The 23,297-nt window shown below is 41.1% G+C and overlaps 2 protein-coding genes across 3 annotated transcripts in view; one reads left to right on the top strand and one right to left on the bottom strand.

Annotated features, from left to right (window-relative positions):
- LOC129762364 (O-acyltransferase like protein-like) overlaps positions 1-22,983 on the bottom strand; it is a 30,248-nt gene extending 7,265 nt beyond the window's left edge. Inside the window, exons 1-9 of the mRNA XM_055760584.1 lie at positions 22,081-22,983; positions 13,000-13,146; positions 12,678-12,919; positions 7,245-7,533; positions 6,998-7,182; positions 6,372-6,895; positions 6,180-6,306; positions 5,746-5,935; positions 5,524-5,672 (exon numbers count right to left, since the gene is read on the bottom strand). Coding sequence (XP_055616559.1) covers positions 5,524-5,672; positions 5,746-5,935; positions 6,180-6,306; positions 6,372-6,895; positions 6,998-7,182; positions 7,245-7,533; positions 12,678-12,919; positions 13,000-13,146; positions 22,081-22,408 — 2,181 coding nt within the window. The 5' untranslated portion in view covers positions 22,409-22,983. The remainder of the gene's footprint in view (positions 1-5,523; positions 5,673-5,745; positions 5,936-6,179; positions 6,307-6,371; positions 6,896-6,997; positions 7,183-7,244; positions 7,534-12,677; positions 12,920-12,999; positions 13,147-22,080) is intronic.
- LOC129762368 (uncharacterized) lies at positions 150-4,793 on the top strand. 2 transcript variants are annotated; one of them, XR_008740599.1, is made up of 4 exons: positions 150-1,106; positions 2,883-3,895; positions 3,964-4,037; positions 4,102-4,793. XR_008740599.1 is itself a non-coding variant. In XM_055760590.1 (2 exons), exons 1-2 carry the CDS (start codon positions 150-152, stop codon positions 3,669-3,671), a joined length of 1,746 nt encoding a protein of 581 aa, XP_055616565.1. In that variant the 3' UTR covers positions 3,672-4,039. The 2 variants fall into 2 exon arrangements, 1 of the variants encoding a protein (XP_055616565.1); XM_055760590.1 differs by lacking the exon at positions 4,102-4,793 and having other exon boundaries at positions 2,883-4,039.
- Positions 22,984-23,297: the final 314 nt, after the last annotated feature.

Genomic DNA, 23,297 nt, shown 5'->3' on the forward strand with positions numbered 1-23,297 from the left:
GGTTGCCGATAGAATCCTACAAAAACATCCAACCTAAGTTACTGATTGGCATTAACAATTTACGTGTTGTACATTCATTGGAGAGTCGTGAAGGGGAGTCAAATGAACCCGTAGCAATAAAGACACGCCTTGGATGGACGATTTATGGGATGTGCTTGTTCAAAGATGGCCAGGTGTCGAAAATTACTCCATATAACTATCATATCTGCTTCCACTCTTATGAATCGGATGAAATGTTGCACGAGACGGTCAAACAATTCTTTGCTCTCGACAGTTTGGGAATATGCGCCCCACAGAACCACCTTCATTCCAAGGAGGACGAACGAGCTTTGGAGAAACTGCGTGATGTTACAACTTTGAAGAACGGGCGCTATCAAGTGGGCTTGCTCTGGAAATATGACAACGTACGATTACCCAACAACCGCTCCATGGCGTTGAGACGCCATCGTTGCTTGACGAAAAGAATGGAACGCGAGCCCGAATTAGCAGGGACATTGCGGTCAAAAATGGCGGACTACGAGCGAAAGGGCTATATCCGTAAGCTCACATCTGAAGAGAGCCGAAGGACCGGAGATCGAACATGGTACCTGCCGATATTCCCGGTATTTAATCCCAACAAACCTGGGAAAGTTCGCATTGTCTTCGATGCGGCCGCCTCCTTCGGAGGTGTATCTCTGAATTCTTTTCTGATGAAAGGCCCAGATCAGCTGAATGATCTGCCGCCCGTGCTGTATAAGTTCCGAGAGCGTTTGATAGGTCTAGGAGGCGACGTGGCGGAGATGTTTCATCAGCTGAGAATAAATTCTGAAGATGAAGATAGTCAGCGTATCGTGTGGTGTGCCAATGAACACACAATGGAGCCATGCGACTTTGTTATGCAGGTCGTGACCTTCGGTGCTACGTGCTCACCCAGCACGGCACTGTTCGTGTTAAACGAAAACGCAACTCGGTTTGCCAGCAAGTATCCCGCCGCCGTCGACGCCATCCGCCACCGGCACTATGTTGATGACATGCTGACAAGCGTGGATACGGAGGAGCAAGCGATCAAATTGGCGAACGAGGTCCGATACGTCCATCAGCAGGGCGGATTTCACATGAGGAACTGGGTCTCTAATTCACAGGCCGTGTTGAAAGGCTTAGGCGAGACCTCAAAGCAAGAAAAATCGATGGAAATGAGCTCCGATCTAGCATTGGAGAAGGTTCTCGGCATGTGGTGGAGCACTACGACGGATGTTTTCCGATATAAGCTTTGCGCAGATCGCAACAGGGAGCTTCTGAACGGAACCAAAAACCCAACCAAACGGGACATGCTCCGTACGCTGATGGCCATATACGATCCTTTGGGTTTAATAGCGCACTATCTAATGTACCTAAAGGTTCTCCTACAAGAGGTCTGGAGAGCAAAAACAGGATGGGACGATGAAATCGAAGAAAAGCAGCTTGTAAAATGGCGTACATGGTTGCGCATCTTGCCGGAACTCGAGTCCGTGGAAATTCCCCGTTGTTACTATCGGGCAGAGTCAAATATTGACGAAGCGAGGATTGAGCTTCACACGTTCGTCGATGCTAGTGAGATTGGGTACGCAGCAGTCTCCTACTTCCGTTTCAGAACGAACGGAAACATTCACTGTGCGCTCGTCGGAAGCAAGACCCGAGTGGCACCTCTCAAGTTCGTCTCCATTCCCCGCTTGGAGCTCCAAGCGGCGGTTATCGGAGCACGCTTGGCTAACAGTATCATGGCGGGCCATTCTATAAAGATCGAACGTCGGTATTTTTGGACAGACGCTCGAGACGTTATTTGCTGGCTTCAATCAGATCACCGGCGGTATTCACACTTCGTAGCATTTCGCGTGGGGGAAATCTTGGAAGCGACAGATATTTCAGAGTGGAGATGGCTGGGTACAAAGGTGAACGTGGCCGACGATGGCACGAAATGGAAGAATAAACCGGATCTTTCGTCAACCAGTCGTTGGTTCAATGGACCTCCGTTCTTATGGGAACATGAAGGCGAGTGGCCGAAATCGTCGCTGAATGGTATAGAAACCGTCGAGGAAATTCGTTCGAGCATGTTACACCATACCGTAGGAAGGGTGCGCACCATTCTACTACCGCAGAATTTCTCTTCCTGGAACCGTCTGCGACGTGTTACAGCCTTTGTTCAACGTTTCGTCGATAACATTCGGTTGAAAAAAGGTGGCCAACAGTCGAAAATCGGACCACTGACACGAGAGGAACTGTTCGAAGCGGAGGTGCTCCACATAAAGCGAGCGCAGGAGGATGGCTTTGCAAACGAACTCGTAATCCTTGCAGTAGCAGATCGTCGCCTCGATAAGAAGAGTAGTCTATACAAAGTAAATCCGTTCGTCGACGAACAGGGTGTGATGCGGATTCGCAGCCGGTTGGGTGAATGTGACTTCTTGGAGGAGAACAACAGGTATCCTATCGTGCTCCCTCGGGATCATCCTGTCACGTTGCTAGTCGTGCGTGATGTTCACTTACGATATCACCATCAATGTCACGAAACATGCGTGAACGAAGTGCGCAAAAGATTCCACATTTTACGAGTTCGAGCTGTTTACCATCGGGTTAGACGGGCGTGCCAGTTTTGTAAGCTGCAGAGCGCCACTCCTGCACCACCGGCGATGGCTCCTCTTCCGAAGGCTAGGTTGGCTGCATTTGTACGCCCGTTTTCTTATGTTGGCGTCGACTTCTTCGGACCATTCCTTGTATGCGTTGGTCGTCATCATGAAAAACGTTGGTGTGTCATCATAACGTGCCTTACCGTTCGGGCGATACACCTCGAGTTGGCCGCTTCTCTGAACACTAGTTCGTGTATCCTTGCACTCAGAAACTGTTTTGCTCGACGAGGAACTCCGTTGGAGATAATTAGCGATCGAGGGACAAACTTTGTAGGTGCGGACAAAGAGTTGAAAGAGACAGTAGCAGCGTTGGACCAGAACCAATTAATGGCAGAATTTAACACGACAAGGACTACATGGCGCTTCAACCCTCCTGCATCTCCTCACATGGGTGGTTGTTGGGAGCGGCTAATCCAGTCGGTGAAGAAAATTCTGGCAAACGTCAAACCGCAGCGTGTACCGACGGAAGAGGTACTTAGAAACTACTTGATTCAAGTCGAAAATATTGTCAACAGTCGACCTCTGACACACGTTCCCGTGGATGACTGTTCATTGCCGGCGCTCACTCCCAACCACTTTCTGTTGGGGTCGTCGGATGGGTCGAAACCGTTGGTTCAGTATACCGAGTGCCCATTGGCATTACACCGCTCGTGGAAGGCATCAGAGGCTCTTGCCAACCTCTACTGGAAGAGATGGGTTGCGGAATACCTTCCTACAATCACGCGTCGAACAAAGTGGTTCTATCCAGTTAAACCGATCAGAATAGGAGATGTCGTCGTGATAGCTGACCCGAATTTCCCGAGGAACTGTTGGCCCAAAGGGCGGGTGGTGTCTGTAAAAGCCTCTGCAGATGGACAAGTTCGATCGGCGGTCGTCCAGACTAACACCGGAGTCTACGAGAGACCCGCGACCAAGCTGGCTGTATTAGATGTAGGTGCGAATGGAAGTGGGTCGAACCAGGGTTCAACCACTGGGGGGGACTGTTGCGTACAACATTCGCTGACCGCCGCACCTACCTATCAACATCATTGAGACAGCAGCGCTTCGCGTTGTGTTGTGAAGTTGCCTATGATGCACGACTGTATGCTTCATAACCAACTTCACAATACAACGTGACACTTGATAGACAAAAGCAGATAGCCATCAAAGTTAAATTGGTACGGTGAAGGAATTGAAAGTTTAAATATACGGAAAGTCTTTCTAGTATTCCAAGTGAAAATATCAGCGAATCGAAATTTTGCAGAAGCTAAAAGCAGGTATTTTTCAAATGAATTTGAGTGAATCAAAAAATGTATATATAGATTGTGCAATTATCTACATGCAGAATACACTGTACACACGCACAGAATAGGAGATTTATTGAAGATCCGGTCGACGAGTTAACGAAACCCACAAAACGTAAGATAGCGAAGAGTGATATATAATATAGAGCTAAATTAAATAATGTGTTTATAACTTGTAGGAGATTTTTAACCGTTCAACCTCGAGCGGTTCCGAATAAACGAGTTGAATTTCCGGAAGTTGGTTTCCTTTCGTTGCGAAAGCAACATGCACCTTAAGCCAGAAGGGATTCCATCAGGAGGAAAGTGATGCCACTGAAGAGGCGACCAAGAAAGTATCAGCATCGAAAAACGGTTCCACTTAAGGCATCGGAGCAGCCGCCACACAAACACACACACGCGCGGAACTCTTTTCGTTTGGTTGTTATTCAGCATCGGGAAGATTCCGGAAAGATGTCATCGTTGCTGAAAAATAATCTACTAGTTCCCCTTGAAATTAAAAAATACATTCATGTGAAAGAGTTTATTTTAATGAGGAGGCGATCTGGCTTAGTGGTAACAACCATACCTCTCACGCTGAAGATCACGAGTTCAATTCTCACTCCCGACATTCTCCCAAGAGATGGAAGTAAAAAGTGACGAACAAACCAAAAGTGTTGATAGTCATTATAATACAGATAAAAAAAAGTTTATTTTAATGTTTTCTATCCATATAACACTGCGACCAAATACATTTGGTTTTGTGATTTTTCAATCAAGTGCGAGCAACGTAAGACAGCGTCTTTCGGCAATTTATTAGAGGTGCAATGAATCTTGAGAAGGAATTCCCGCTCTACGCGCAAACGATGTTTACTCAACAATTTCTCAAACGAGAAATGGGTGTTGTGAGAAAGGATGAGCGAACGCAAAAATCATGTAGACTGATTTGATGCAACAGATATTTTGTCTACTGGAAATGAAATACAAATCATATCACAATAAAAGCAATGTATTATGTATTAGTGTGATTGCTTCTTTTGCTGAATATTGTGCCTTCAACGTAACGCTCTCGTTTTCGAAGTCCCCTAAATATTAATTTATTCATTTACAGGAAAACCTGTTTTTGTGCGGTCCCTTTTCGCGTGCTTCCTCGTTTGTTGGACTCTTTTTGTACGATTTTATTATGACATCGGGTCTTGAATCACACAAACTAATTGCACAAATAATAATATTGCACCTAAACAGTCACACAAATGAGAAATTGCACAAAAAGCAACCGCACAAAAACAGGTTTTCCTGTATTCAGAATTGATTCAGATGCAATCAAAAACAAATGATCACTAAAGTAACGATAGTCCTACGTCACCCTTGCGGTTATACCACAGATATAAGCCACTTCCTGTTTTTTTTTGTTTACTTTTTTATTTCCAATACTGTATGTCTTCCTGGCTTCTTCACCGGGGCAAATAATTTTGGAATGAAGCAACATGATTTTCCATTTTGAATTAGGAAAATATGAATGCGTGTAAAATTCTCTTATTAAATGTGTATTTGTCAAATGAGATTGTAGCTATGGGCAGGTTCGTTAGTCATATACTAGTATTTAACGTCCATTTCTAACATACCAGAACCGACGTGATGAAGTTGTAATGTAGCGCATTCCGGACTCTTCCAACGTTGTAAAAGAAGATGGGAAATTGCGTCAAATAGACCGCGTATGATATTTTCGTTGTCACCCGAAATCCTCTCCAGGAGAACAGGTCTGTGAGTGTATCTGAAAAAAAAAATATATAATAATCATAGTTAATTGTGAATCGCGACGCCGACCCATTTCCCATCAAACTTACTTCTATAGCCTAGATGCGAAGTGAACACGGCCCACGCGAAGAATATACACCACGCGATGGGTGAGAAGGCAGCATAGTTAGCGGCATGCAGTGGGTCATACACGTACCCCAACGAACCCATCGGAGCGGGACCGAAAAACGCCAGCACCATCAGGAAACTGCTGACGTACCATCCGAGCCGAAGTTGGTTCTGGAAAAAGAGAATCAATGGGTCATTGACACCCGAGAACATCTGCGTCCGCAAGGGGATCACCAATGATGAACTGCACAATCCCCGAGTTACCCATCAAATCAGCAGAAACGTGCTCTTCGGCATCAACCAATTTGCACAAATATGCCATTTGGAACGGGTAATCACGTCGCGTGCTGTGCTGTGAATTACCATACGGGCAAATGCACAAAACTAACGTTCACCGATTGTTGGGTTGACTTACCGGCGTTAGACGTAAAGATTTGTAGGTCCGGCACGCGTAGCCCAGTATGACACCCATTAGATAAACGGTGAGTCGATAGTACGGCAGGATGTACATGTAGTCCGCCGTGTCGAACAGTTGCTTGACCCTGAAAGTGCGCTTTGCCGTAGAAATTATATTATTCACACACAATTAAACCTAGTTTCTACTTACGAAGTGCCAAAATACACATAATTCGCCAGTCGCAGCTCGTAGGTCACGAAGAATCTGTGTACTGTGGTTACCAGTGCTAGAATTATCAGCGCACAGCTACCCCTTCGGGGGTACTTCCAAATGAGCCATATAAAAAGCGGCGATGCTAGGAAGAGCTCCGTATCGATTCCGATGTGGTGTGTGTGTGTGAGGCACATATTTTTAAATCCAAAATAATTGTGGATGAACAGCATGTTACGCCACCAATATTTCTTGCAAATGTCGCCATGATTGGTGACCACTAGATTCCACTGTGGTCCACTGCCCAGGAAAGGCAGCACGAAGGTACAGAACAGAATCAGGGCACCGAGTGGTGGCGCTATCCGGAGGATTCTTCCGAGGTATTCCTGGTAGAGTTTCACTCGTTGGCCCCGCAGCAATCGACCGACCTGGGTGTAGGTCGTGAGAAACCCACTGAACATGATGAACGGATCGGTGAAGATGGATGCAGCTCGCCCAACGACAGTCCACGGTTGACCTAGGGTCTGTGAACGTTATTTTCCTGAATGTTACGGTTGATTGCTAGCGAGAGCTGTAGTTCTCACTATGTGTTTTGGTTTGTTATATTGGATCATAGTTGAACTCACCTCGCTCATATCGGTTCGATTCGTGTACGGATTGAAGAACAGCGCCATCGACTTGTGAGCTATGATTAGGAGGAGTGCATTGAGGAATCGTATTCCGTGGATACAAGCAACATCGTTGGGATCTTCCCTGACGCAGAATATTGTGCGAGTGTTTCGTATCAGCGAAAATGATGTCAACCATTGATCTTAAAAGAAGAACCTTAGTTTAGCAACACAACGTTTCTTCAGGCTCAAAAGACAAATTTACTTTTTGTTTCCGATTTCCACTCGTAGAGTGTAGATACCAGTACAACCGCGAGGTATGCAATGAATCCGATCCAAACCTTCGGTGTAGATGGTGTGTAATAGCGGTCCCAAACGTCGTTCTTCACTCCGCAAAGCTCGGGTTCGACGTTCACCTCCAGCTGCAGGCCTGTGCCTTTGGTGTAGTCCTTAAGAAACGCTGCCAGTGATAGATGGATGTCCTTCGGAGAACATGCGGAGGGAACACACAGTGCCCAGTTTATGGTGGAGAAGCGGGGTACTCGGTGACCTGGCTTTGAATTGGAAGGCAATTAATATGTGCTATTATATTATTTGGGATGCGTAGTTTGGATACAAAATACGTGATAAGAAAGCATGATCTTCGTTATGTTGCAAGAAAATCTATATAAGAAGTATTACGAGCCAGCTTGAAATGAATGTATGTCATTGCGCTGAAGCATGTAAAATCTTTTCATATGTAGAGGTCTTTCTCAACTAAAACGGTCCCGTTGTTACGGAATCACTGAATTATTTGTTATAGTGGCAGCTAGTCGTTTTTTCATAGTCCACTTTGTAGTTAAGTCTCCGTTTTTTTATTCGCAGCTGCATATGCTTTACCTGATCTGATTTTTTTTTTCAAATTCGAACTTGCTTGGGACATCTCCTTGAACCGCTGAATCATAGAAGTTTTGAAATGTGTCAAGAATCCATCTTTACGTGGGTCTCCTCGTACATAAGTAACTGCACTGAACAACTTCGTAGCGCATATTTATCCCCCCCTTGCCCCCCTCTTACTCTGAATTGTAGATTGATAAGAATTGCATTTATCGCGATTTATTTCCCTGTTCACTGTTCACTGTTTATTTTATAGCAGCGGTCGTAGCAGGTTCCGGGTTGGAAATTCTCTCGACATGCCATGGAATAAATAGTTGATAACATAAATTGTTCTTCAATTAGGAATCTATGTTTGAAATATAACCAGTCCGTTTGTTTTGTTTTTTACTTCAATGTGCTTACTGTTTATGTTGATAATTGTTACATAAAGATCAACAAGAGAACCAGTACAGCTCAAACTTTTTGACGATACCATCATCATTATTTTATTATTTCATAAAAAGAAGAAATTATTGTCTTTTGTGTGTATGTGTGTCCGTGTGTTTTTCATATCAAGACTCTGGTGATGATGGTATTTTTTTTTTGCTTTTATATTATATTTATCTTAGTTATTCAATTAAATTTAAAAAATAATTGTGAAGTCTGCAATAGTTTGAGCCCGCGCGCGTTGGCAAACATAGAGAAACGTGAGATTGAACAAAAGCAAAAGAATTTTTGATCGAATAAAACAGTCATTCCAAGGGGTTCAATGTGGAAACCTGAGGTAAGCTAGGGATAGTTCAATTGGAATACTTGTAAATTCATCTTCTCAACAGATAATTATATCAAGACTTTTCTGTGTTGTGGCAGATCTCATTGCAGATTCAGGTTGACACGTTTATACCCCAGGTTGAATGTAGGGCTTGAAGTATCGGCTGGAATTAGGCTTAGGTTTGCTCAGCTATCTGGCCTCGAAAACGATTAACAGACCGTCGTCGGGTATCCAGTGAAGCGGGAATTCCTTTGTAAATTCAAGGCTAATGCATATTGCAAGGCTAATGGTATTGCGGTCAATTCTTGATCGGTCAAGGATTTTTCCGGGTTGGAAATTTTCTTGACATGCCTTGGGATATGTAAAGTAAAGGCCTGAAATACCGGCTAGAATTAGGCTTGGGTTTGCTCAGCTACTAAAACTCGGAAACGATCGCAATTGCAGGCCGTGGCCAGGGATCTGATAAAGTGGGATTTCCCTTGTAAATTCATGACTAATCCTGACATAGGCATTGGGTTCAATTTCCGATCGGTCTAGGGTCTTCCCGGGTTGGAAATTCTCTCGACATGCCATGGAATGAATACTTTAGATAAAGGCTTAAATTGTTCTTTCGATTAGTAATCTATGTCTGCGGGATAACCAGTCCGTTTTCTTTTCAAATTAATGTGCTCACTGGTTAGTATGATGTAATAAAGAAATACAGTAACTCAATTATTATCAAAAAGATAACTCGTCCTGCTCAAACCTTTGTAGGGGAATGAGGTGGGACCATCATCATCAAAACAAAAAAAAAGTAGGCTTATCTAAATCTTTTGACAGAAAATTGTTTGAAAAACATTTCTTTTCTTTCGACGGTAAAAACTTCACGTAGATCCGTTTTGTTCTGAAAAAGTTGTGCATGATGAAAACCGAGAGAAGAAACTGGATTTTGGATACTCACATTTAAATTCCGACATGGCCATGTACTAAAATTGCGAAATCGCTGAAAGTGGATTAATCGATCGTGTATGATGTGCTGAAACGCTTCCGTGGACGGACAACTGTTGTTCGAATGGATCAGAGGACGCATGGAATTTACGATTGGAAGCTAGGGTTGAAGGTAATGATTGTTCTCATTACCTTCAACCCTAGCTTCCAATCGTAAATTCCATGCGGGGAAAACCCGAGATTCTCGAACTACGAGATCGCCAAACAAACACAACTCTAACCAAAGTAACATACGGAGAATCCGTTGGTTGTCGTTTGGTGCCTGCAAGCAACCAAACAGAACACAGAAGCGGAGCAAATATGGTGGCTAAAAGACACACTCGAAAGTTGTACAACAAGGTTCTGACGAAGTACAAAGGTACATGCTGATGGATAACGAAACGTACGTAAAGATGGATTCTGGACAGCTCCCAAGTATGAAATTCTATGAGGCTACTGCCAGAGGAGATATCCCCATCTAATTTAGGTTCGTTTTCGTTGATAAATTTGCCAGGAAGTTCTTGATTTGGCAAGGGATTCGCAGCTGTGGAGTGAAAAACCAAGGTACTCGACATAAACAAAACAACGGACTCGAAATGTATAGGTAAGAGTGCCTGCAGAAACGGATTTGGCGAGCTGCCACTACACTCGAGAGGCTCTTCAGTGGTACCGTGGCAATGGAGTCGATTACATTGAAAAAAGACTTCCAAAAAGATTCACACAATTGCCAAGCAATTGTCAAGTGGAATTGAAGAAGGGTGCCAAAGTGACTAGAGATGCTGTAGACATGAAGCGATCGTGGATTAAAATGACCGCTGAGATTCACCAACAAAGAGTTTAAACTTTGATGGAGATTATCCAAAGAAAAGGGGCTGTAGATTATATCCACGTGGACACGAAGAATAAATATTTTTTCAAATATGTATAATCACCGATACACTCTAAATTAAATAAAAACTGTTCCGTATTCAAGAATTTCAAAACTCCGCCCAAACTGAGTATTCCGTAATTATCAATAAACTGATTGAGTTGAGAATCAGATATTTACTGAGTGTGCTTCATATATATATTTACTTCACTGAAATACATATTCTGAAAATAACTCACGTAAGCTGTGAACAACCGAGCTATTTCCTATGATACTATGACTTTTATAGTTACGGGCTATACATAGACGTTCATAACCAAAAATAAATTAAAAATTAAACAATTCCACAATGGTTGAGTTTTCATGATATTACGCATATGGTTTATTCATCAAATATGATTTTCTATAGATTTTTTTCGTACTCGAGAAAAGTTAGTTTTAGAATGAAAATGTCTGTATAGTTTTTCATGCAAAATTACGTGTAAAACCATTTTTTGTATTACTTTTCTGGAAGAGTAACAATTTCTCAAAATTTTGGAAATTTTCAAATTCTAGGATTTAATATTTACATTTGCGAAAGATGATCCATGCACCACTAATCGTCATAATTTGCTATGATTCTCTTATCTCTCCACGCTTATAATCTTTTGTTTACACCGAGTACCGTTATCTATTATCCATAGAAACAGCGTATTAATTCATGATCAAATTCACTAGACATTAAAATTCGTACAAAAGTAGTGTAAATTATTGCATGCGGTTGGATAAAGTATTTAGTATGATTCCTCGCTGTGGTGGGTGAGGGCAGACATACGACCGCAAAAGGTAAATGAATTGCAGAATGGTCTATAAGGATTTGAAAAATAATAAAATATTTTGATACGCTTTCAATGCCCTCTGAAAATTTTCTGAACTATGGCGGAAAAGGTTTTGTATTGCACTACCGACTAAAATTGAATCAGAAACTCAGAGTGAAAATGAATCGGCAAATGGCAGATGAAAACAGCAAATGATCGATCATATTCCGGAGTGGGCAAAGATCTGTACTCAACAAAAAAAATAAAGGACCAGAATGCAACATTGAAAATTTTTAGTGGGTTTTGGAACGCTGGGTCTTGTATAGAATATTTCAAAACTGTTCATCAATTTTATGTTAGTGGATTTCTAGATGGAATAAGTACACTTCTGAAATAAAGCTGTGCGCTTAAATTAACATTATTGTATCTGTGCATAAAGTGTGTTGATATCACATAGAATGCAAGTGTGGAAAAAACCCTGAACTGTATTTGAAAATAATTTTAAATCCATTTATTTTTATTCGATTGGCGTTTGCAATCACAATTAGTAAAGCTCAAAATCAATCTTTGAAGTTGTGTAGTTTATATTCAGATGCGGACTGTTCCTCACCTGGTCAACAGTACATTACGAGTTTCCGTATTGGCAATCAAGACAGCTTCGCTGATAATGGAAAAACAAAAAAATTGTTTACTCACAAGTATTTTATAACTAAATGAAACATAGCAAAGCTGATACAGCAGTTTACAGCTAATAAAACTTGAAATAAAATAAACTTTAATGGAATTTAGGCGCAATTCAGTTATTTCCTCAGTTATTTTAATTAAAAAGGGAAAAGCCTAATAATAAATCACCATAGAAATAGAACAACATAAGTTCTTCGAATGTTCCTATGGAGCTCACTATTGATCATACAAAACTATTTTCAATGACAATTTTTTTTTCATAATAAGGTTTTAAATAGAGTGACATTTATGTAATGAAAATATTTGAAGGGGAAAGAGAGGAAATTCAGTGAATGTGGCGGTTGGATTACGTGGATTATGGCTCGGGAAGTAACAGGAAGTGCGATACCGGAGGGAATAGGCTATGGATTGAGATTATCGGCATCGTGTTATGAAAGAGATTTAATTTCATATGGAACGGATTATAATTTTATGCAAATAATTTTCCTATGCAAATAATTTTCCAATGCAAATGCTTATTTCTCCCCTTTATGGGACAGTATATGCTGATCACTATATTGATGCCTAAAACGTTGTATTGTCCGCATTTAACGTGAACACATTATGCGATAATTCGCACAAGGTTCAATACGTAATAGGAATAACGCGTCTCCTATGCAAAAGTTAGGTACGCAACCTTATCGTTAATTAAAACAGAGGCTCAAAGTAGGAAAATGATGCACTTATAACAACCCCAAACCGACGGATAACACTTACATCATCCAGCTGACTTTTGAGCATCCCGTGCGATTGCGCCAAGTTGAACACATGCTGCAGAAGCATCGAACCGGGCATGACAGACGGTTGTATCCCGGCCAGGCAGTAGCGACCCTGGAGTGCGTCATCGTCGGTTCCGCTGCTGCTCCTGCTGCGGACGCTGAGACACTGATCGTAATCACCAAACTGGTTAATGTTTCCGTTGAGTACTCCGGAGGTGAGCTTCCCGCTGGCGTCGTGCACTGCGACAATTGAAGCGCAAACGTTAAGTACACATACACATTATCAACGTTACTATTTGAGAGATCAGGCTAAAACTTACTTCTGAGGGCCCACATCTCTAGCGCGCCAAGGGAGTGCAGGTACGCTTTGGAGGCACGTTTGCATTCTTGGGACACGTGTTCACTGTAGGCCGGGTTGAATGGTGAGTGGATTGAGAAAAACTTTTGACTTAGCGTGGAGACGAATGCTGCGGGAAGTAAGAGAGGATACTTTTTTAAATTTAGCAATTATAATGTGAAACTATCGATAGTATGTAAGACGGAAAGGTTATTTGATATTATGTGATGCTATTGTACATCCGTACATGTCAACGCGAAGTGTTAAGTAATGCCGCTATATATTTATACATCTATTAGAATGGAGTGCTTATAATCAGCTACATTCCGTCCCTGGTTGGAGCCGCTTTGGAATGGGAAAGCAGATCTGTTCGTTTTCTCAAGTTACCTGATCGAGTCATATGTTTTGCTTATGATTTCGTCTGCTAGTAATTACAACGTTATTATTCGTTTTATCTCATTCTCATGAATAATCTCATCGATAAACATCTACATATTTTTAGACATATGGTGATTAATTTAGAACTTTTTTCATATCTATATATATATATATATATATATATATATATATATATATATATATATATATATATATATATATATATATATATATATATAAATGGATTTCTGTCTGTCTGTCTCGTTCTTATGGACTCGGAAACTAGTGAACCAATTGACGTAAAAATTTGTATGTAGGGGTTATTGGGGCCGGGGAAGGGTTTTACGATAGTTCGTGACCTCTCCCTCCTCTGTAAGGGGAGCTGCCATACAAATGAATACAATGAATTTCTTTATAATTCGAGAATTAATCAAGCTAACGAACCCAAATTCGGCGTGTGGACGTTTTAGGATGCAATAAATGTTTCTATGTTGGATAAACACTTCTCCTCTCTCTCTAAGGGAGAGGCTTCCATACAAATGAAACACAAATTTCTTTATAACTCGAGAATTAATCAAGCAAAAAAACTGTTTCTATGTTGGATAGATACTCCTCCCGCCTCTCTAAGGGGGGCTACCATACAAATGAAATACAAATTTCAGCATAACGCGAGAATTAATCAAGCAAACGGAACCAAATTTGGAATGTGGAGGGTTTAGGGTGCAATAAATGCTTCTATGTTGAATAAACACTCTTACCTCTCCTCCCTCTCTCAAATGAATCACAAATTTCTGCATAACTCGAAAACTATTCAAGCAAATGGAGCCAAATTTGGTATGTGAAGTTTTAGAGGGCACGAAACGTTTTTAGGGTGTATCCACTCCACTCCTCCTCCCTCTCTAAGGGGTGGAGAAACTGCCATACAAATGAAGCATAAATTTCTGCATAACTCAAGAACTAATCTAGCAAACGGAACCAAATTTGGCATGTTGAGGATTTAGGGGGCAGTAAATGTTTCTATGGTAGTTTATCAATATCCCCTCTCTCTGAAGGGGAGAGGGGCTGAATAATTCGAGAACTAATCAAGCAAATGAAATCAAATTTGGCATGTGGAAGTTTTGAAGGGCACGAAATGTGGTTGTTCGACACTCCTATCCCCTCTCTAAGGGGAAGGGGGCTGCCATACAAATGAAACACAAACTTCTGCATAATTCGAGAACTAATCAAGCAAATGGAGCCAAATTCGAGATGTGAGGGTTTTCGGGTACGAGAAATGTTTCTATGATGGTATGACACCCTTCCCTCCTCTGGAATGGAGAGGGGGTCCCATAAAAATATTACACACATTTCAACCAAACATGACAATTGAAAATTTTCGGAAAACTCTGAAGGGAAATGGGAAAATTCAGAGAATTCAATTCCCAAATGTTCTATAATTCCATAGTGACAAGCGTTGTTAGTCCATTTGATGTTTGCGCCAACGAAGTTAATGTTTGTTCGAAAGTGGAAACGGATTTTAATGTGATAAAACGCACTCCTATATCTTCTTCTATCTATATAAATAAAAATGGATCGCCGAATGTGTTGATAAGATCAAAACTCGAAGAAGGAATTATCCGATTGAGGCTATCTTCATTCTATCATATTTTCTGTATCAAACATTTATTCGATGCAACGGAGAAACATGTTATTTGCAAGTGATTGAAAAATCTTGAACGAGAATTGTTTCTGAAAATAGTCTGATATTATAATGACGAGTTTTGGTAGTAGTCCTAGGGAATTTATATTAAAAGTAAAGTAAAGGGTCAATTAGAAGATGAATCAATGAACAGTTCTGCGATTGGACCCATGATCGTAAGTAAGAAAACGTGAATGTTTGGACGTATTGATAACAAAAATAGTCACAGGAGGGTTGTGTCCGAGACACGACCGAATAGTTGACGTAGGATTCCGTTAGGCTATCTGTTGATTTTGGATATGTTTGAAGAATTACATCGATAAACTATTTGATAATGATTTGGTGGCTCTGAAAAGGACCGTTTTGTTTGGTTGTTGGGTATTGTTTGTTCACTCCACCTGATTTTACCGAGTAATGACGACAGAAGGATGGTAAACAGTCGTTGGATGGTGCGTATCAGATAAAACATACCGAAATGGAACGAGATATAATGGAAACCGCACTCTGTGATCCTAACCGAACACAATTATCAATTTTTCTCATCAGTATAAACATGTTACTTTAATATAGAGAAAACATATTTGAAATGAAAAGGTAATTTTCTTTTATAATTTTTACTTTCTGAATGTTTATTCAACCCAATGCGAATTTTAATTGGATTTTAATTGAATTTAAATTTTCTACGCGTATTTTCCAATTAACGCGTTTTTTACGCGGATTTTGTAATTAACGCGGTTTTTTTACGCGGGTTTTCTTTCACGAGGTACGTAACCCCCGCGTAAAAAAAACCTGGGTGTATTTGCAATAGAGATGGGCAAACAGTTCATGCACTGATCAAAAGAACTAGTTCACCAAAAAGAGTGAACGAACTGTCGTTCTTTTTTTCTAGGCAACAGTTCATATGAACTGTATACCCAGTTCAGAACGAAATGACCGCTGACTGAACTGATAATACAGTTCAGAACGAACTGACCGCTGACTGAACTTTGTATACATTTCAGAACGAATTGCATATACGGCTCAGAACGAACTGTGTGCGATGATCGCTGAATGAACTGTGTATGCAGTTCAGAACGAAATGACCGCTGGCTGGACTGTGCATGCAGTTCAGAACGAACTGTATACGGTGAGCGGTGTATAAGAGAAAAGAAAACGAACGAGTGATAGATGAATTTTGCTGCAAGGTGAATAGCCCTCAAATTAACGAATGGAAACAAACGATAGCCCCATGGAACAACAAAAATAATATGTCGGTATTGTCGTTTTCATAAAAAACGGATACTTTATTTTAGGATACGATGGTTTTAAATTGAATTGTTTGATTATTTATCAAATAAAATTTTGATTTCATATTTTGTAGTTTTAACAAAATTCGGTCGAACAATTACTAAAACGGCATTTCATGAATGATATGTCCTACATAACATCCCACTTATTTTATACTTGCTTTGACATATCAATCCACTGTACGAAAGAATGAGCGAACTGCTCAAAAGAACTAGTTCACATAAGTGAACGGTTCGTCACTGAACGGTTCATTAAAGTGAAACGTTTTGCCCACCTCTAATTTGCAATGCCGATTTCCCCCGGGCACCTTGGTTTTGATATCTCTGTTAGGGAACACATTTCGGTGGGAGCAAAAGCTCCCGCTACTTTTATGTATTTGCAATGCCGGTTTCCCCCAGGCAGCATGGTTTCGATGTCTCTGTTAGGGGCCCGCCGGACAATTTTCACGACGTGCTCGATTTTCGATTTTCAATTTGTACCCCAATATGTTCCCGAAAGACGTAATCCTACGTCAAAATAAATTTTGGGCGGGACGAAGTTTGCCGGGTCAGCTAGTATGGAATAATAATAGTGACTGTGAGGCTGCAAAGAATAATTTCTCGGCTCTGTATTCGTTATATCCATGTTTTTCGAACCACCTCATGTAGCGTTCGATTAATGTCTCATTAACGTAAACATTTTTCTCCGCCTAATTATCACAAACTAATGCATACTACACTAACAGGTTACAACTATGTGCTAAGAACAACAATTTTGTTGCTCTGGAACTAAAGGCAGAATGAATTCATACTCAACGATGACATTACTGTTTTTGATCAGTTCAACAAACCAACAACCTCATCATACGGAGTGAGATGCTTCGCTCGCATAAAAGTCGATTAGAATTTCTGGGACATTGTCACGAATTAAAGATTGTGCACTTTCCCCTGAAGGAACCACTTCCCTCCGTTTTGTCAGAACCGCAAAACGACCATTGCGTGACTTTCTGTTGGTTAGCTTCAATAATCGCCACACTTCAACTGCCACAATTCTACTTTATTTTTCCGCAATATTTCAGCAGAAATGAATTTCCTCACGTCTAATAACTCTACCTGAATGAGATTAGAGAGACCGCCCTCCGCCGCAGACTGTTGTACTGTTCGGTTGTAAGTGAGCCTACGATCTGCAGCGGCATTTCTCAGCGGCAACCAAGGTGCGCAAGATCAATGTTAAGGTGAGCGTGTCTTGTTGCACTTCGTATTGACTATTGCAAAAACGTGATCTTATGTTTGAGCGAGAGTGCACTTTTCTGTGCTAGATTTTTCAGCACCCCACTAACGCATTCGAATATTGCTAATTAGAACGGAAACGCTTAATTGTCACACGTTTCCGTTCTAGTAACCGTATCGATTGTTTAATTTTATGCTATTAGTTCGTGATAACTGATTGAACTGATTGAACAGTATAATCTAGTATCACAATTCTAGAAATAATCTCAATCGCATAAACGCAAAAGAATTTTATCCGATCACGGACGGATAATCGAAATGTCGTATTCGTTCATTAGCATTCAAGAAGATACTTACCATCGGGGAGGAAAAAGCTAGAAGAGTTTACTTGGCGGAATATTAAAACAATCTGCCTATGCCGAAGATGAACAAACGTTGATCATCACCAGAGGTGCGGATCCATTAATGATTTGGAAAACTAATTAAGATCAGTTGTGTTCCTGAGAAAAATGTACCTCTTTGTAATTTCCAAATGGAAGGTCGACTCTAGGGATCACTATATTGGAGCTGGTTTGTCTCAGATATTGCATCGTAGTACCAATGGATAAAATTTACCCAACGGGATCAATGATTCAGTAAAGCCGATATTCACTTTTCAATTTACCAATACGTAAGGGCATAGATGATACGATACTTTTATATTGTAGTGTGTGTTGGACATTTATTTAGTAAAATTGCGCTCATCTGGTCCAGAGCCTTATCCTGAAAGGCAGTAGTCGCTTTTGGAGACACTCTTTTAAATACACTTGCCCATTCATGGTGCTTGCGACAACGAAAGGTGTACTCCTTTGCAAGTATAAATCACTTACCAACTAAGAACTTCTTGGAGAACTTCGATATCTTCTGTGTCCGGAGGTTCTCGGGAACATCCAACTTTTTTTTTTTATATCAGTGATTTTCAACTCATTTGGTTGGTTCGTCACTTTTACTTCCATTTTTGGAAGAATGTCGGGAGTGAGAATTGAACTCGTGACCTTTAGCGTGAGAGGCATGGATGTTACCACTACGCCAGATCGCCTCCACAAACATCCAACTTATCCCTGGCCATATTCCCTGGAATCTGGTTGAAGTCCGCCTTCACAAAAGACTCGTCATCCACTACGCAGCAATCTGGTTTCATTAACTTCTGGTTGTGCAACCTCCGTGCGCGATTTTTGCGACCGTTTTCTGTTTCTCGTCACGGATTGGGAACTTCTGAATCTTAAACGTACGTAGTCTAGTTGGAGTTTTGGTATTCTTTACGAAACTCTTGCTCACATGCAACTTTTTAGCCACATCTCGAACTGAGGCATTCGGTTTCCGTTCAAAGGCCCCAACCACGCGTTTGTGATTGTTTTCGTTGACCTTGTAAGTAGCGGCTAGCTCAGAGGATATTATTCACCTCAGGGTCGGCTTTTCACCAATACGAAGCAGACTCACGATAATCGAGTAGATAAGGAAGATCTTGATGATACAAAAGATTCTACAGGTATGAGAAGAGAAAGGTAAATATCTTTTAAATATATTTTTCTTTTGCTTCCTCTCAGCTGTTAGTATCCGATGCGACCGAGCAGGAATCGATGGGGCCCTCAGACCGAGGAAAGGAAGAGAGCTAGGTTCTTTGTACTCACGCATGATGCCCGCCAACGGAAGTCAATCTCATCGGTTTCAGCGACGGTGGACGGAAGCCAGGGTCAACCAGTCCTGTCCGTACTGTCCCCTCAAAAACTTCCGGTTGACTCACCCATGTGGGGCATCGATGACGTTGGGGCTCGTTGACCAACGGCACTGCCTTATTTTGTGCGTTCTTCGTCGGACCAATTACGCGAGGAGGGTTGAACTTCGTTCGACCGTTGCGGTTCCCAGGAGCACGAGGTTTACCACCTTTATTATCTATCGCACGGATCTTTTACAAGCACACTTCTTATAAAAGTATCCGTTTATAAATTTACGCCGCGTTTTCTTTGACGGTCCGGTACCTACGAAGGAGTCGATTCGCTTCTTCATTGCTTTACGACTCCCTTTTCTCTTTCCAAGGCTCCTTTTCCTTTTATCTCTCTTCTCATAATTCTTCTTCTTTCTCTAGCTTTACTTTTCCTTTTTTTTCACACTCTCTGGGCCGGAAATTCAATGACCAGTTGACGAGGTTTAGTACAGCTTTGGTTAGATTTACAGATGATTTTTTTTGACAGCATACTTTGTCTCACAAGTAGGTATGGATGACCAAAGCGGTAAGTATTTGTATATTTTTATTTGAACTTTTGTTTTTTAACGTAGAACTCCGTCTTTCATTAAGGGTGCCAAATCAGAAAACAGGTTACGTTTTTGTGAAACAAAATTAACGTTAATAACTATTTTTGCCGTGAACGGATTATGGCGATTTACATACCAAACGGATCGGAAATTAAGATTTGTTTGACATGCTATACATTACAATCCCATAGTCTGTATATGGTTTAAATTGATTGAAAGCATTCCCATTTCCTCATACATTTGTTCTGTCCATTTGTGTGCTTTCCCGAACAGAGCTGTCAATAACGAGCAACGTATCGACGAGCAACGAAGGGGAAATCGTAAGATGTGAAGTCTCCTTGAACAAAGGAAAGGAAGAAGAACGAATAGGAATATTTGTCTAGATTATAAACAGTGGATTTCGCTGAGGCAAACTGGTCTCAAAAACAAAGAACGGAATAGAAGGCAAACTTCATTCTTCGTGAGGACACCGACTGGAAAACACCGTTGCTGGGCTGGACGGATAGAGATCGAATGGTTTTCTCAAAGCAATAGGGGTGGAGGAGTAATATGAGGAAAGAGTAGAGTTTTCCAAAGCCCTTTTTGAAAGCTAGAGACGAATGAACTGGAGAAGTTTGAAGTCTCTTTAATTCAACAAGGAAAGGCATGAAAGGCAAACTTTCAGTATCGTTCTAGATACGAAACAATGAACATCGTTTGTTCTTCCTTGTTTTGCGCCATCACATGTCTTCGTTTCGGACTAAGCTGTGGACGCGACCAAATTACTCACTCGCTGATGTCTCTGGCATTGCAATCATTGCATCAAACTGACGCCATTGCATTAAGGTTTTGAATTACACAATTGTATGGGGAATCATCAAGCTAGGCTATCGTCAGCTCACCAAGGAAATAAATGTTCTGGAATTTTGTCAGTGATTTGGTTTCGCATGACGGTAGGAACACTCTCTCCACAAAGGATAACAGCTAAGATAATCTAGACTGGAAATATTAACAGAAAGAGCGCAAAACAGAGATAAGTGTGTGTATATTTAGCTGCTTCAAGCCATCGATATATGGATATTTGTGTGCGTACGTGCGTGCTTCATAACCCGTACGTAAAAATAGTGCATCTTCGCTACGCTGAAACCCCATTTATAATGATAAATATAAACTAGGAGGGGAGATAGCGGGAGGGCCGTTGGTGCCTTTGACATTGCATCAATGTATTGAACTGACGCTATGGTGAAGCAGGTGTTAAGGTTGTGCACCAAAAATTATTTGAGGAATACCAAGTTATTCAATAAGTTATAATAAGTTATTAATTTATTTGAGCTCCCGTGCAGATAGAGTTTATTTCGCTTATTTAGTCACCAAGAAAGTAAATGTCGTTCTGGAATGTACGTGATTTGGTCTCGCTTGCCAGTAGCAAAACTTTCTCCACTAAAGATGACAGCTGCGCTTATCTCGAGCATGTATTGTTATGCGAGCACAAGAATGAATAATCAAAAATGATCGTCAAATGATTCTACAATAAAAAAAAACAATTCAGGGCGACCAAACTGGTAGAATGGTTATTCCAAAATTTTCGTAGCATTTTAAAATAATATCCGCAGTTATAAACAAGCGACTTGAATTAAACTACAGTGTAGTTCTACGTCAACAATGCGGTCGAGTCTTGAATACAACCTCCTATTTTTTTTTATTTCGCTAGCGAACCGTAAGAACCTAACGGCTTTTTTCCGGATCATCGCCTCCGATCAAAAGTCAGACGTTCTTGAACAAATTAAGTTATCACATTTCTAAACTTACAAAATTTTGCTCGTGGTTGCGCAATATATCCTTTGTTTACAAATGTAAGTTATGAATTTTAGTTTCCCTTAGATATGATTGTGAAGACATTTGAAGACATTTTTCGTTCCATATGAAGACATTCGAAAAAATTACCTGGCATCTCTGTATCACACATAGAGGCAAATGAACTGTAAAGTTTAAAGCCTCTTAAAAACTTGCAAGCAAAACAAGCAAATTCACACAAGTCAAAACGTGCGGTCCCAGGCGTATGACTTAGAGATTTCTTCCCGGTCCTTAAAATGTTAATTGTAACCAGTGAACTGTTAGTTCATCAAAAATCTAAACTTTTCATATTTTTCTCAAAACTTACTGATACTATCTGCTGAAATTTTATAGATCCATTTGTAGTTTAATTTTTATGAATTGGCACTTATTTTATGTTGAGTCTCACCTGCTTCCTCAGCACTAATTTCTATTTTGTCCTCATCGATCAGGTTCGTCGCCGTTACAAACTCTGTCTTTATTTTGTGTTGTAGGTATTCATCGAATTCGCTCGAGTTTTCACTTTTCACTGTTGTGTTCCTCACCAGTAGCGGTGTGCTCCACTCCAGCACTGACATGTTGAGAGGGTTTCGACTCCGTTCCCTACTTTTGATCGTTCCATGTTCTTCCAGAGCACATGATTTTAACAAAGTATCACACTGTTGGCGCTTGTCGCTAAACGTTGCCGAACAGACTGCTGCCAGGCCCAGAACACCAATCACTAGATCAACATACATTTTCAAATGACTTCATCTATAAGTGGGCAACACTTGATACTTATTTCACAGGATGAGGCGCTCGTAGTCAGAACTAGCTCAGCACAGCTGATTATCACAGATGCGGTAATGCATGAAATTTTTGTTTCATTCTTCTTAGAAACTTTTCTTATATTGTCACATCACACCTACATATCAGTGTTTCACTTTCAATGCACCCACAAGCTTGTTTTTCTTCAGCTTCAGCGACGTGACTCGGCGAAAATCCTTCCGAGGGTTGACTGATTTTCCCGAGAACTTAGAACAGCACACACTCGCAGACGCGATTTTTCACACACCCCCGACCTAGGGAACGTATTCCGTTCCACAGCTCGATAGAGACTGACGCGGTTTTGATACCGTCCATGTGACTACATATTTCTGGTCCCTAGTAGTCGCGGCCGATCTAAGCGAATGCGCGCGATCGCGCTCGAGGCACATACAAGAAGAGGCCTAGCGCAATTCGATTCTAGTTGATATTCAAAGCATATGACTATTTGCCTCCACTGTCATAAGCCACCCCGCGTCGACGCCGCCCGTAACCGCATTCATTCCAGTGTCAGCAGCACTGAATTTTGCATCTGCTCGATAAGTGCAGAAGGAGGTGTATGCAAAATGTTGTTACCTTCGTGTCGGCGTGATTAGAGAACAATTCTCAGAGGGGTCAGGTGAATTTCGGAATGGAAATCCGATATGCTTGATGTGGTACATCGCATTGTATTCAAGTTGAGATAAAAATAACTTTTTTGTAACAGATATTTAGACATTCATGTTTCTGTTTGTGAGATTGGCCCTGTAAGCAGGTGGTCGAATTCAATCGCGGGCAATGTACTTATCCAATATAAAGATTTAAGTAGAAATATAAGGTTTA

The sequence above is a fragment of the Toxorhynchites rutilus genome, chromosome 1 (genome assembly GCF_029784135.1).
Source record: "Toxorhynchites rutilus septentrionalis strain SRP chromosome 1, ASM2978413v1, whole genome shotgun sequence".
Classification (NCBI taxonomy): domain Eukaryota; kingdom Metazoa; phylum Arthropoda; class Insecta; order Diptera; family Culicidae; genus Toxorhynchites; species Toxorhynchites rutilus.

Coding starts and splice junctions, on each gene's coding strand:
- LOC129762368 (XM_055760590.1), top strand. CDS start 150: ATGTGCTTGTTCAAAGATGGCCAGGTGTCGAAAATTACTCCATATAAC. Junction 1,107..2,882: donor GATTTCACATGAGGAACTGG/GTCTCTAATTCA, acceptor ACTCCGTTGGAG/ATAATTAGCGATCGAGGGAC.